General features: G+C 38.4%; 1 protein-coding gene across 3 annotated transcripts in view; it reads left to right on the forward strand.

Annotated features, from left to right (window-relative positions):
• LOC123538397 (villin-1-like) overlaps positions 1-14,358 on the forward strand; it is a 155,475-nt gene that overhangs the window by 35,659 nt on the left and 105,458 nt on the right. For 2 of the 3 annotated variants that reach the window (XM_045322475.2, XM_053529572.1), the window contains exons 4-5: positions 4,878-4,916; positions 13,293-13,489. In XM_045322475.2, the coding sequence (XP_045178410.2) occupies positions 4,878-4,916; positions 13,293-13,489 (236 nt within the window). The remainder of the gene's footprint in view (positions 1-4,877; positions 4,917-13,292; positions 13,490-14,358) is intronic. The other variant, XM_045322476.2, reaches the window with a different exon arrangement.

Consider the following 14,358-nt stretch of genomic DNA (forward strand, 5'->3'; position numbering starts at 1 on the left):
GATGACCATTAAGGAAGGAACTTTTGCTGTGATTTTTAGCTCACCAGAGCCAAAGGCTCAGGGTGAGCTATTCTGATCACTCACCGTCCGGCGTCAGTAAACTTTTACTTTAAACGACATCTTCTCATAAACTGCTAGGCCAATTTCATCCAAACTTCACAGGAATGTTCCTTGGGTGAAGCTCTACAAAAATTATTCAAAGAATTGAATTCCATGCAGAACTCTGGTTGCCATGGCAACGGGAAGGAAAAACTTTAAAAATTTTCTTCTCAAAAATCTTCGGCCTAGAGCTTAGATATTTGGTGTGAAGCATTGCCTAGTGGACCTCTACCAAATTTGTTCAAATCATGACCCCGGGGTCAAAATTGACCCCGCCCCAGGGGTCACTTGATTTTACATAGGAAAATCTTCAAAAATCTTCTTCTCAAAAACCAGAAGCCCTAGAGCTTAGATATTTGACATGTAGCATTGCCTAGTGGACCTCTACTAAAGTTGTCCAAATCATGACCCCGGGGTCAAAATTGACCCCGCCCCAGGGGTCACTTGATTTTACATAGGAAAATCTTCAAAAAATTTCTAAAAATAAACAAGAAGGCCTAGAGCTTAGATATTTCACATGTAGCATTGCCTAGTGGACCTCTACAAAATATGTTCAAATCATGACCTCCTTGGTCAAAATTGACCCCACCCCAGGGTTCACTTGATTTTTATTTACATAGGAAAATCTTCAAAAAATTTCTAAAAATAAACCAGAAGGCCTAGAGCTTAGATATTTGACATGTAGCATTGCCTAGTGGACCTCTACAAACTTTGTTCAAATCATGACCCTGGGGTCAAAATTGACCCCACCCCAGGGTTCACTTGATTTTTATTTACTTAGGAAAATCTTCAAAAAATTTCTAAAAATAAACCAGAAGGCCTAGAGCTTAGATATTTCACATGTAGCATTGCCTAGTGGACCTCTACAAAATTTGTTCAAATCATGACCAGTACGATAGATTGTATGTTGCAGGCCTGTCTATCTAGTCACTTATTAGCTGTCATAATCTATAATCCCACTGAATCATTGAGATGCTTGAACATGGTAACTTTATTTAGAATAAAATAAGTTTTGCAATCAAAGTATTCAACTGACCAGTATTAACCACTTATATGTATTGATCAGGGATATTGTGTATGACCAAAATTTGAATTGACCAGTACTCTCCATTTCAATGAGAGTGATTTATAGTAATAAAATCTTCAATTTATTTAAAATAAAGACTACTGTGAGAAGATAAAAGCATTGAATACACTAGTATTGACCATTGACCAGTCTAAGTATATTATGCAAAATTGAGCCTGACCAGGACACATTGCCAAGGCCCAAAACTGAGTCGACCAGTATTGACCACTATACTTTGTAATGAACAAAATTTTATATTATTCAAACTGCTTTATTATTTTTAAATTACTATTACAGCCTGTGCTAATATGTAAACGTACATTATGTAAAAGTGTTGAAAAACCAGTATTGACCACCCAAGAGTGACCATCATATTGAATCGACCAGTATTGACCAGTATTGACCGGTTTTAACCAGTATTAACCGCAGGCCCGGTCAATACTCATATTGACCGGCTTTTTGCCAACATTGATGACCACACCCCAGGGGTCACTTGATTTTACATAAGAAAATCTTTAAAAAATTTCTAAAAATAAACCAGAAGTCCTAGAGATATTTGACATGTAGCATTGCCTAGTAGACTTTTACAAAATTTGTTCAAATCATGACCCCGCTCCATGGGGTTACTTGATTGTACATAGAAAAATCTTCAAAATTTTCTAAAAATAAACCAGAAGGCCTAGATCTTAGATATTTGACTTGTAGCATTGCCTAGTAGACTTCTACAAAATTTGTTCAAATCATGACCCCCGGGGTGAAATTGACCCTGCCCCATTGGGTTACTTGATTGTATATAGAAAAATCTTCAAAATTTTCTAAAAATAAACCAGAAGGCCTAGAGCTTAGATATTTGGCATGTAGCATTGCCTAGTGGGCCTCTACAAAATATGTTCAATCATGACCCCCGGGGTCAAAATTGACCCCTCCCCAGGGTTCACTTGATTTTACATAGGAAAATCTTCAAACATTTTCTAAAAATAAACGGGGAAGGCCTAGAGCTTAGATATTTGACATGCAGCATTGCCTAGTGGACCTCTACAAAATTTGTTCAAATCATGACCCTGCCCCAGGGATCACTTGATTTTACATAGGAAAATCTTAAAAAATTTTCTGAAAATAAACAAGAAGGCCTAGATCTTAGATATTTGACATGTAGCATTGCCTAGTAGACTTCTACAAAATTTGTTCAAATCATGACCCTGGGGGGTTACTTGATTGTACATAGAAAAATCTTCAAAATTTTCTAAAAATAAACCAGAAGGCCTAGAGCTTAGATATTTGACATGTAGCATTGCCTAGTGGACCTCTACAAATTTTGTTCAAATCTTGACCCCCTAGGGTCAAATTGACCCAGCCCCAGGGGTTACTTGATTGTACGAAGGGGAAATCTTCATAAATTTGCTAAAAATAAACCAGAAGGCTTAGATCTTAGATATTTGATATTTTACATTGCCTAGTAGACTTCTACAAACTTTGTTCAAATCATGACCCCCGGGGTTAAATTGTTCCCGCCTCAGGGGTTCCTTGATTGTACATCGGAAAATCTTCCAAAAAATTTCTAAAAATCATCAGTTTGACATTTGAAACATGTAGCTCATATTACTCAGGTGAGCGATCCAGGGTCAACATGACCCTCTTGTTTTACCATTGTTATGGCCCTTTAACAGTTTTGAAAGTTTCACAAATGAATGAACTTTATGTGAAAATGGCTATAAATAATTATGGCCCTTTCTTAACATTTACACTGCTCAATTTCTAAATTGACTGGTCCATCATTTAATTTGGGCAGTATCACTTCTTATTCAAAGGGTTGTTCACTGGAAATTTGCTGACTGAATAGCGAACAGCGACTGATACTTAAAATATTCGGAAAAAGTTAGTCTCCCTTTGAAAATGAATGCCATTTGTATACAGTATTTCCTATATGCATGTAATTGATACAAAAAAAATCTTGTCACAAAACAAGCCCAATTTCAAAGTAGTCGGCCAGCTTAGCTCAGGAGGGAGATGGCTGGCTACTTTGTAGTACCAGGAAACATCAGTCATGTATTCCTAAGCACTCTTAAGGAACTAGTGTTGAAATCAGCATTTCTAATGACTATCAGATATGATTTCTGTACTGGACCAGCTATTGTGAGCGCTTGATGTCCGTCGCGCGTCGTCCGTCAACAATTTCTAAAAAAATCTTCTTCTTGAAAACCTCAGGGTAGAATTACACCAAACTTCACAGGAATGATCTTTGGGTGGCACCCTTTCAAAATTGTTCAAAGAATTGAATTCCATGCAGAACTCTGGTTGCCATGGCAACCGAAAGGAAACACTTTAAAAATCTTCTTGTCCAAAACCACAGGGCCTAGGTCTTTGATATCTGGTATGTAGCATCATCTAGTGGTCCTCTACCAAAATTGTTCAAATTATCCCCCTAGGGTCAAATATGGCCCTGCCCTGGGGGTCACATGGTTTATATAGACTTATATAGGGAAAATCTTTTTGTACAAAATCACATGGCCTAGGGTTTTGATATTTAGTATGTAGCATCATCTAGTAGTCCTCTACCTAGATTGTTCAAATTATCCCCCTAGGGTCAAATATGGCCCCGCCCCGGGGGTCACATGATTTATATAGACTTATATAGGGAAAACTTTGAAAATCTTCTTGTACAAAACCACATGGCCTAGGGCTTTGATATTAGTATGTAGCACCATCTAGTGGTCCTCTACCAAGATTATTCAAATTATCCCCCTAGGGTCAAATATGGCCCTGCCCCGGGGGTCCCAAGTTTTACATAGACTTATATAGGAAAAAAAGTTTAAAACTCTTCTTGTCTGAAACCACAACTCTTAGGCCTTTGATATTTAGTTTGTAGCATTGTCTTATGGTCCTCAATCAAAATTGTTCAAATTGTACCCCTTGGGTGAAAAGAGGCCCTGCCCTTGGGGTCCAAAGTTTTATATAGACTTTTATAGGAAAAAGCTTTAAAATCTTCTTGTCTGAAACCATACGACCTAGGCTTTTGATATTTGGTATGATGCATTGTCTAGTAGTCCTCTACCAAAATTTTTCAAATTATACCCCAGGGGTTAAAAGAGGCCCCGCCCTGGGGTCACTTAGTTATTATGTGAGTTATATAGGAAAAATTCTTAAAAAATCATCTGATCCTATTTCCAAGACTGTTTAATTATAATTACCTGATGATCCCAAGTGATATGATGTCACTTGACTGTGACCTTGACCTACTGACCTACTTTCTTGTTTTTTAAGATACAGCTTTGAAATTTTGATGACATACACAGTTTTGCACACAAATTGTAAGACTGAATTTCATTGACCATGGATGTTACCTACAGACTTTCTTAATATTTTATCATCAGTTTGACATTTGAAACATGTAGCTCATATTACTCAGGTGAGCGATCCAGGATCATCATGACCCTTTTGTTAAAAAAAAGTTGCATGTTAAATGTATGGTAAAAGCTGTTATCCAGTATCCTGTATCGCCCCCAAACCTTCACTCGCCCCGGTACCTTAACATACTTTATTCTACTGCAGTAATTACCACAACTCCCATTACTGCATCAGCCAGTTACTATGCAGACACACAGGTCCTTCAGACTTTTGCTTATTTATTTTCAGTGCATAAATACAATGTGATATATAAACATACTTTGATTATATGTTTTTTACTTATATGTCTTTGTTACTATGGTAACAGCTAGCAGCAACAGGGAGACGGAGAGGAACGGGTGTTCAGGTATTCGTTGTTACATGGTTGTTGTGAGGCATTGCTATGGAAGTCTGTTTTATGCTTTGTTTGAAGATGTTTTATCTAATTCTGCTTGTAATTATATAATTATGTCTCCCCCAGGAGACATATTGTTTTTGCCTCCGCGTTGTTTCACCTTTCGCTACTGCTGCCAGACTTCCTCAGGTTTTTGCCACCCGTCCCGTCCAGTCCACGGCACTACTTCCATTTCCGAGCAATAACTGGAGAACCATTTGACCTAGAACCTTCAAACTTCATAGGGTTGTAGGGCTGCTGGAGTAGACGACCCCTATTGTTTTTGGGGTCACTCTGTCAAAGGTCAAGGTCACAGGGGCCTGAACATTGAAAACCATTTCCGATCAATAACTAGAGAACCACTTGACCCCGATTGTTGAAACTTCATAGGATGATTGGTCATGAAGAGTAGATGACCCCTATTGATTTTGGGGTCACTCCGTCAAAGGTCAAGGTCACAGGGGCCTGAACATTGAAAACCATTTCCGATCAATAACTAGAGAACCACTTGACCCAGAATGTTGAAACTTCATAGGATGATTGGTCATGAAGAGTAGATGACCCCTATTGATTTTGGGGTCACTCCTTCAAAGGTCAAGGTCACAGGGGCCTGAACATTGAAAACCATTTCTGATCAATAACTAGAGAACCACTTGACCCCGATTGTTGAAACTTCATAGGATGATTGGTCATGAAGAGTAGATGACCCCTATTGATTTTGGGGTCACTCCATCAAAGGTCAAGGTCACAGGGGCCTGAACATTGAAAACCATTTCCGGTCAGTAACTTGAGAACAACTTGACCCAGAATGATGAAACTTCATATGATGATTGATCATGCAGAGTAGATGACCCCTAACAATTTTAGGTTCACTCTGTTAAAGGTCAAGGCCACAGGGGCCTGAACATGGAAAACAATTTCCAATCAATAACTTGAGAACCTCTCGACCCAGAATGTTGAAACTTCATAGGATGATTGTTCATGCAGAGTAAATGACCGCTATTGGTTTTGGGGTCACTCAGTTAAAGGTCAAGGTCACAGGGGCCTGAACATTGATAACCAGTTCCGATCAATAACTTGAGAACCACTTGACCCAGAATGTTGAAACTTCATAGGATGATTGAACATGCAAAGTAGATGACCCCTATTGATTTTGGGGTCAGTCTATTAAAGGTCAAAGTCACAGTGGCATGTTCATGTAAAATCATTTTTTGGAAATAACTTGAGAACCACTTGACCTACAATGTTGAAACTTTATAGGATGATTGGACATGCAGAGTAGATGACCCCTATATATTTTGAGGTCACTTGATCAAAGGTCAAGGTCACAGGAGCCTGAACAGTGACTTGAGAACCACTAGGCCAAGAGTGTTGAAATTTAGCGGGATGACTGGACATGCCAAGTAGATGATCCCTATTGCAGCCAACCATCAGTGTCTCTTTGACTTTCGCTCCTGACCCCTATTGACTTCTTGCCTATAGGACTTTGCATTTGGGGAGACATGCGCTTTTTAGCTCACATGTCACAAAGTGACAGTGTGAGCTTTTGTGATCGTGCAGCGTCCGTCGTCCGTCGTCCGTCCGTGCGTAAACTTTTGCTTGTGACCTCTCTAGAGGTCACATTTTTCATGGGATCTTTATGAAAGTTGGTCAGAATGTTCATCTTGATGATATCTAGGTCAAGTTCGAAACTGGGTCACGTGCGGTCAAAAACTAGGTCAGTAGGTCTAAAAATAGAAAAACCTTGTGACCTCTCTAGAGGCCATATTTTTCACATGATCTTCATGAAAATTGGTCAGAATGTTCATCTTGATGATATCTAGGTCAGGTTCGAAACTGGGTCACGTGCCTTCAAAAACTAGGTCAGTAGGTCAAATAATAGAAAAACCTTGTGACCTCTCTAGAGGCCATAATTTTCATGGGATCTGTATGAAAGTTGGTCTGAATATTCATCTTGATGATATCTAGGTCAAGTTCGAAACTGGGTCAGCTGCGGGCAAAAATTAGGTCATTAGGTCTAAAAATAGAAAAACCTTGTGACCTCTGTAGAGGACATACTTTTGAATGGATCTTCATGAAAATTGGTCAGAATGTTCACCTTGATGATATCTAGGTCAAGTTTGAAACTGGGTCATGTGCCATCAATAACTAGGTCAGTAGGTCAAATAATAAAAAAACCTTGTGACCTCTCTAGAAGCCATATTTTTCATGGGATCTTTATGAAAGTTGGTCAGAATGTTCATCTTGATGTTATCTAGGTCAGATTCGAAACTGGGTCACATGCGGTCAAAAACTAGGTCAGTAGGTCTAAAAATAGAAAAACCTTGTGACCTCTCTAGAGGCCATATTTTTCACATGATCTTCATGAAAATTGGTCAGAATGTTCATCTTGATGATATCTAGGTCAAGTTCAAAACTGGGTCACGTGCCTTCAAAAACTAGGTCAGTAGGTCAAATAATAGAAAAACCTTGTGACCTCTCTAGAGGCCATACTTTTGAATGGATCTTCATGAAAATTGGTCAGAATGTTCATCTTGATGATGTCTAGGTCAGGTTTTAAACTTGGTCACGTGCCATCAATAACTAGGTCAGTAGGTCAAATAATGAAAAAACCTTGTGACCTCTCTAGAGGCCATATTTTTCATGGGATCTGTATGAAAGTTGGTCTGAATGTTCCTCTTGATGATATCTAGATCAATTTCGAAACTGGGTCAGCTGCGGTCAAAAACTAGGTCATTAGGTCTAAAAATAGAAAAAGCTTTTGACCTCTCTAGAGGCCATACTTTTGAGTGGATCTTCATGAAAATTGGTCAGAATGTTCATCTTGATGATATCTAGGTCAAGTTTGAAACTGGGTCACGTGCCATCAATAACTAGGTCAGTAGGTCAAATAATGAAAAAACCTTGTGACCTCTCTAGAGGCCATATTTTTCATGGGATCTGTATGAAAGGTGGTCTGAATGTTCATCTTGATGATATCTAGGTCAGATTCAAAACTGGGTCACATGAGCTCAAAAACTAGGTCACTATGTCAAATAATAGAAAAAAAACGATGTCATACTCAGTTCAAAACTGGGTCATGTTGGGACAGGTGAGCGATTCAGGACCATCATGGTCCTCTTGTTTACAAAAGCATTTTCTAGTTTTGCATGATATTATGGATGAAATCTCTTTATTGCTTGTGTTTGATAAATATTTTTTAAGTAAAAAGAAAGTATGATGTTAGTTGTTTGAGCAAAATGTATTGTTTCGCAGGATTGATGACCAGTAGGTTTGACTTACCTGTCACGTAGTTGCAAGTTGAGCTTTTGTGGTTGCCCTTCATCCATTGTCTGTCCGTCTACAATTTCTTGTGAAGACGATAGAGACCACGTTTTTGCAATCAGTTTTAATAAAACTTGCACACAACTTATATCGGCATAATATCTCGCTTCCTTTCAAAATTGGCCAGATCCCATCATGGGTTCCAGAGTATTTGCAATTTTGGCTTTTGCAGCCATAAGACTTCATACTTGATACAAATTTGCAGAATATCTTTAACAATGATAATAGATCTAATCAAAGGTTACTGAGTTACGGCCCCTGATTGACCCCTGAAAAAGCCAAAATTTGGTAATTTTTACCTTATAAACATGATAGAAGTGACATTTTACATTAGATTTTAATCATATTTACACAAAACCTAAGTCACAATTAGATCTCGGTTCCTTTTAAAAACCAGCTGGATTCCATCATGGATTTTAGAGTTACTGCCCCTGAAAGGGGCAGAATTTTCTATTTTGGCCCTTTTAGCCAAATAGAGGTTTCATTTATGCTTTGATTTGATACAAGCTGGCACAGAATGTTTTTCTCGATGATCTCTAGGCCAAGCTTGAAATTGTGTCATATGGAATCAAAAACTAGGTCACCATGTCAAATCAAAGGAAAAGCTTGTTGACACCCTAGAGGCCAGATTATGACCCTATCTTCAAGAAATTTTATTCAGAATGTTTATTTTGATGGTTCCTAGGCCTAGTTCAAAACGGGTCATATGGGACAAAAACTAGGTCACCATGTCAAATCAAAGGAAAAGCCTGTTATCACTGTATAAGCTACATATAGGACCCTATCTTCACGAAACTTGGTCAGAATGTTTATCTTGATGATTCCTAGACTGAGTTTGAAACTTGGTCATGTGGGGTAAAAAACTAGGTCACCCGCTCAAATCATAGGAAAAGCTTGTTAACACTCTAGAGGTCATATTTATTATAACCCTATCTTCATGAAGCTTTGTCAGAATGTTTATCTTGATGATTTATATGCCAAGTTTGAAACTGGGTCATGTGAGTTCAAAAACTAGGTCACATATCAAAGGAAAAGCTTGTTATATTGAAGGGATGTATTATGTTATGACGCAGGTGTCCGTCTGTCCGTCCGTCCGTTAGCAATTTCGTGTCTGCTCTGTACCTCTTGAACCCCTTGAAGGATTTCAAGGAAACTTGACACAAATGTTCACCACACTGAGACGACATGCAGAGCGCATGTTTTGGATGTCTTGCTTCAAGGTCAAGGTCACACTTAGGAGTCAAAGGTCATATCAGTTTGTTTTGTGTCCGCTCTGTAACTCTTGAACCCCTGGAAGGATTTCAGAGAAACTTGACACAATTGTACACCACACCAGGACGACCTGCAGAGCGCATGTTCCGGATGACTTGCTTCAAGGTCAAGGTCACACTTAGGGGTCAAAAGTCATATCAGTTTGTTTTGTGTCCGCTCTGTCACTCTTGAACTGTTGGAAGGGTTTCAAAGAAACTTGGCAGAAATGTTCACCACACTGAGACGACATGCAGAGCACATGTTCCGGATGACTTGCTTCAAGGTCAAGGTCACACTTAAGGGTCAAAGGTCATATATGACTTTGCTTTGTGTATATTGCTTTGCATTGCAGTGCTCTTGTTTTTATTTGGCAGATCTCTTTTTTGTTCACTTACAATAATTTTTTTTGAATTACTTCCCTTTTATGTTACTATAAATAGCTTATTTTGAAACTTTTTATGCCCCCGAAGGGAGGCATATAGTTTATGAACCGTCTGTCTGTCTGTCGGTCTGTTGGTCTGTCAGTCTGTCCGCAATTTTCGTGTCCGGTCCATATCTTTGTCATCGATGGATGGATTTTCAAATAACTTTCCATGAATGTGTACCACAGTGAGACGACGTGTTGCGTGCAAGACCCAGGTCCGTAGCTCAAAGGTCAAGGTCACACTTAGACATTAAAGGATAGTGCATTGATGGGCGTGTCCGGTCCATATCTTTGTCATCGATGGATGGATTTTCAAATAACTTGGCATGAATGTGTACCACAGTAAGACGACGTGTCGCTCGCAAGACCCAGTTCCGTAGCTCAAAGGTCAAGGTCACACTTAGACATTAAAGGATAGTGCATTGATGGGCGTGTCCGGTCCATATCTTTGTCATCGATGGATGGATTTTCAAATATCTTGGCATGAATGTGTACCACAGTAAGACCACGTGTCGCGCGCAAGACCCAGGTCCGTAGCTCAAAGGTCAAGGTCACACTTAGGCTTTAAATGATAGTGCATTGATGGGCGTGTCCGGTCCATATCTTTGTCATCGATGGATGGATTTTCAAATAACTTGGCATGAATGTGTACCACAGTAAGACGACGTGTCGCCTGCAAGACCCAGGTCCATAGCTCAAAGGTCAAGGTCACACTTAGACGTTAAAGGATAGTGCATTGATGTGCGTGTCCGGCCCATATCTTTGTCATCGATGGATGGATTTTCAAATAACTTGGCATGAATGTGTACCACAGTAAGACGACGTGTCGCGCGCAAGACCCAGGTCCGTAGCTCAAAGGTCAAGGTCACACTTAGACTTTAAAGGATAGTGCATTGATGGGCGTGTCCGGTCCATATCTTTGTCATTCATGCATGGATTTTAAAATAACTATGCATGAATGTGTGACACAGTAAGACGATGTGTCGCACGCAAGACCCAGCTCTGTAGTCAAAGGTCCTAAACTCTAACATCGGCCATAACTACTCATTCAAAGTGCCATCGGGGGCATGTGTCATCCTATGGAGACAGCTCTTGTTTATTATTAGCCATAGGGAAAAAACCGAGACCACTTTTCTGTGGTACAACATGGATGGTACCTCCAATTTTTAGGTGTATTTTTACATATCTGTACCTGATAAGGGTTTGTTTTTTTTTTGTGGACTTTGAATATTTTTTTTTGTGGACTTAGATTGGTTTTTTGAAGTTTTCCTTTTGTTGTGCCAATCCTTTGGGCTACAACAGTCAAGTTCTTTAAATTTTGCTCCCATCCTATGATGTAACTCTTGGGGCGTATATTGCCCCGCTTGGCGGAGCTCTTGTTAACATTGTAGAGGCCACATGTTTTACTCTGTCTTCATGAAACTTGGTCAGAATGTTTATTTGGATGATTCCTAGGCCAGGTTTATAGGGTCATCATGACCCTCTTGTTTATTATGACATCAGAAATAAATTGTTATATTTTTAGAAATGATTTTAACTTAAAATAGTTGTTTCAAATTACTACCAACATAATATGACACATGGTGCCCCTTTTGCATGGAAATAATATGTCTCACTACCTAATGCAAATACTTAATTGAAACTATACACAGATAGTGGGTATAGTTGAACAAGAGGAAAGCATCAGGTCCAATAACTTGTACATAAATTTTTACAGTGTATATATTCTTAGATAGAAAATCCATTTTCCTAACAAGCCTTCATAATCAAATGACAACTGTTGTTGTACTGCAGTATCAACAAATACTGTACAGTCACTTACTTATATTTCAGCTGGATGTTTTTGTCAGGAAGGTGTTTGTCTTAAACACTAATAACTGCATTTCTATTAGAAATACTTTTAAGGTAACTGAGTTGATGAGTATTGATTTCCTATGGAAACAGTTACAGGAGTCTATAGACTTTTGTGCTTTTGTTTGCTTTGGTTAGAGAAAGAAGAAACATTATATTTCATGGTTCATGATATTAATTTGTAGGATGGTTTTTATAATTTTTTGGTGAAATGTTTTAGTTGTAAACTGATATGTCAGCTGCATATATATTAAAAAAGTCTTCACAATACAATTAGTACATTTATAGAAAATTTTGTCAGCCAGTATGTCACTCTTATCCATATTATGATAACTGATAGCATGTGTGTATATACTTTTATATCTACAAACTAATATATTTTTTATATATGTAGGAGGAAATTTTTGGTAGAGGTTTTTTGGAAGTTACTGTACAGTACTGAGCACATGACTAGGTATTTTATATGTCAAGCCTCCATTCAAGGAAGAGATACTTCTAATTGCTAACAAAATTGTGTACTTGGTGTTTGAGAAACAGCTTGCTGTTCATCCGCCTCATTATAAGATTACAAGGGGGACATAGGAATAGGCTGCGTCCTTCTGTCAGTTAAAAATACACATGAAGTGCCTAAAAGTTTGTATTGCATAGATCTTAAAAACAACAACAACAAGATTTGCCCTAGAATCATGAAACCATGTTGGAATATTATTTATGTCTCCCACATATGGGAGATATATTGATTTTAGTGTTGTCCATTTGTCCTTTAGTAACAAAGTTTGTCCATGCAGCTACAGATAGATTTGCACCAAACTCCACAAGCACGATCAAAATGCCAAGCTTTGTTATGTACCAGCATTTTCCAGTTTGATGATTTCATGCAGAGTTATTGCCTTTGATTCATCAAATTTTATGATTTTATTTCCCTTACACCAAACCATTCAGGAGTATTCAATGCAAAACCTCCGGGCGTTGAATTTTTCATGTGAGGAAACCATCCAGCTGGCTTACGGAAGGTCGGTTGTTCTACCAAGGTGCCCACTTGTGATGAAATAATGCACAGATGGACACCTTGGGTCTTCCTCCACCACCAAAGCATGACCTATAATTGTGTCGGTGCGACATAATAAACCCAACAAAATAAATAAATATGTAGCTCCACTATGAGGAAAATGCTGTATTGGCTGACAATATGTTTTATGAAAGATTTCCCTAAGCAGGTAACGTTGGTGACACTGTTACAGTTTCTTGTTATATATGTCTTTGACATCCATTATTCCAGATTTGTCATGTGTTTCATTAACATGTGCCACCTGTTTCATTTCAAATTTGCCAACTGTTTCAATTTTGTCAACTGTATCGTTGAAATGGTAAGGACATAATATTTTCTTTCACAAACTAGTTTGTTTTTAAGTGTCACAAATACTTGTGTGAAGGTGTGCAGTGCATATACAAGAGCATATATGTATGAATGTAAGGGTATCTCTCATCACCATTTGTAGGTAAAAGATGGTAAAAAAGGTTTAGAAGCACACATTCACTTTTGGCTTGGTAAAGAAACATCACAAGATGAGGCTGGTGTGGCTGCCATCAAGTCGGTGGAGCTGGATGATTTTCTTGGAGGTAGTCCAGTACAGCATAGGGAGGTTCAGGGGTGTGAATCCAATCGCTTCATGTCTTATTTCAAGAATGGAATCAAGTAAGATTTCCTTTGTTTTAAATTTCATTGTTAGGAGAGACTAAACAATATATGATACACTACAACAGTAGAATCACCTTGGTACCCAGTTGGAGTGAGTCCCGTTCGAGTGCTGGAGGTCATAGGTTCACTTCTTGACCGAGTTATACCAAAGACATGAAAAATGGTACTAACAGCTTTGTCTCATGACACTCGGCATTAATAGAATAGTTCTAGGACTTTTCAGCCCATTTTCATATATTATGCTTTGATGGGGTATCATGTCTTGCAGTGGAGCAGCACTATAAAGTTAGGCATTGTGCTCACTGCTACAAGCAGACTGTCATTTATAAATGAGAGTAAGAAATTGAAAAAGAAGATTTTCTCTTTATAAGACCCAGAACCCAGGCTTCAAGGTCAAGGCCACACTTAGAAGTCAAAGGTCACAGGGTCTGTTTTTTATCTGGTCAATTACACTGCCATTCATCAAGGTTTAAAATTACTTGGCACAGATGTTCCCTATAATGAGTTCATGTGTCATGTGCAACACCCAGACCCCTAGCTCCAGAGACAATGTTACCTTCGGAAAACATTTTTATTTTTTGGTCACAAAATGATTCATACCTAAACTATTCTGGCATATTTTGTGCAGACAACTTTAGCATTCTTGGGTACGCTTCAGGGGTCATTTGTCACTAATTGTGACAGCTCTTGTTCTTTATTTTACCGTATCAATTTAGAAATAAAATCACATTAAATCTATGAAATACAGATATTAGCATTTCAAAGCAATAACCAATTACAGAATCATATGATATATAGTTATGATTTAAATGTGTTGTTAGTATGTTGCCCTATTACTTAGAAGATGTTGTATTGGCATGCTATAT

This window comes from Mercenaria mercenaria, chromosome 18, assembly GCF_021730395.1.
Source record: "Mercenaria mercenaria strain notata chromosome 18, MADL_Memer_1, whole genome shotgun sequence".
Lineage (NCBI taxonomy): Eukaryota > Metazoa > Mollusca > Bivalvia > Venerida > Veneridae > Mercenaria > Mercenaria mercenaria.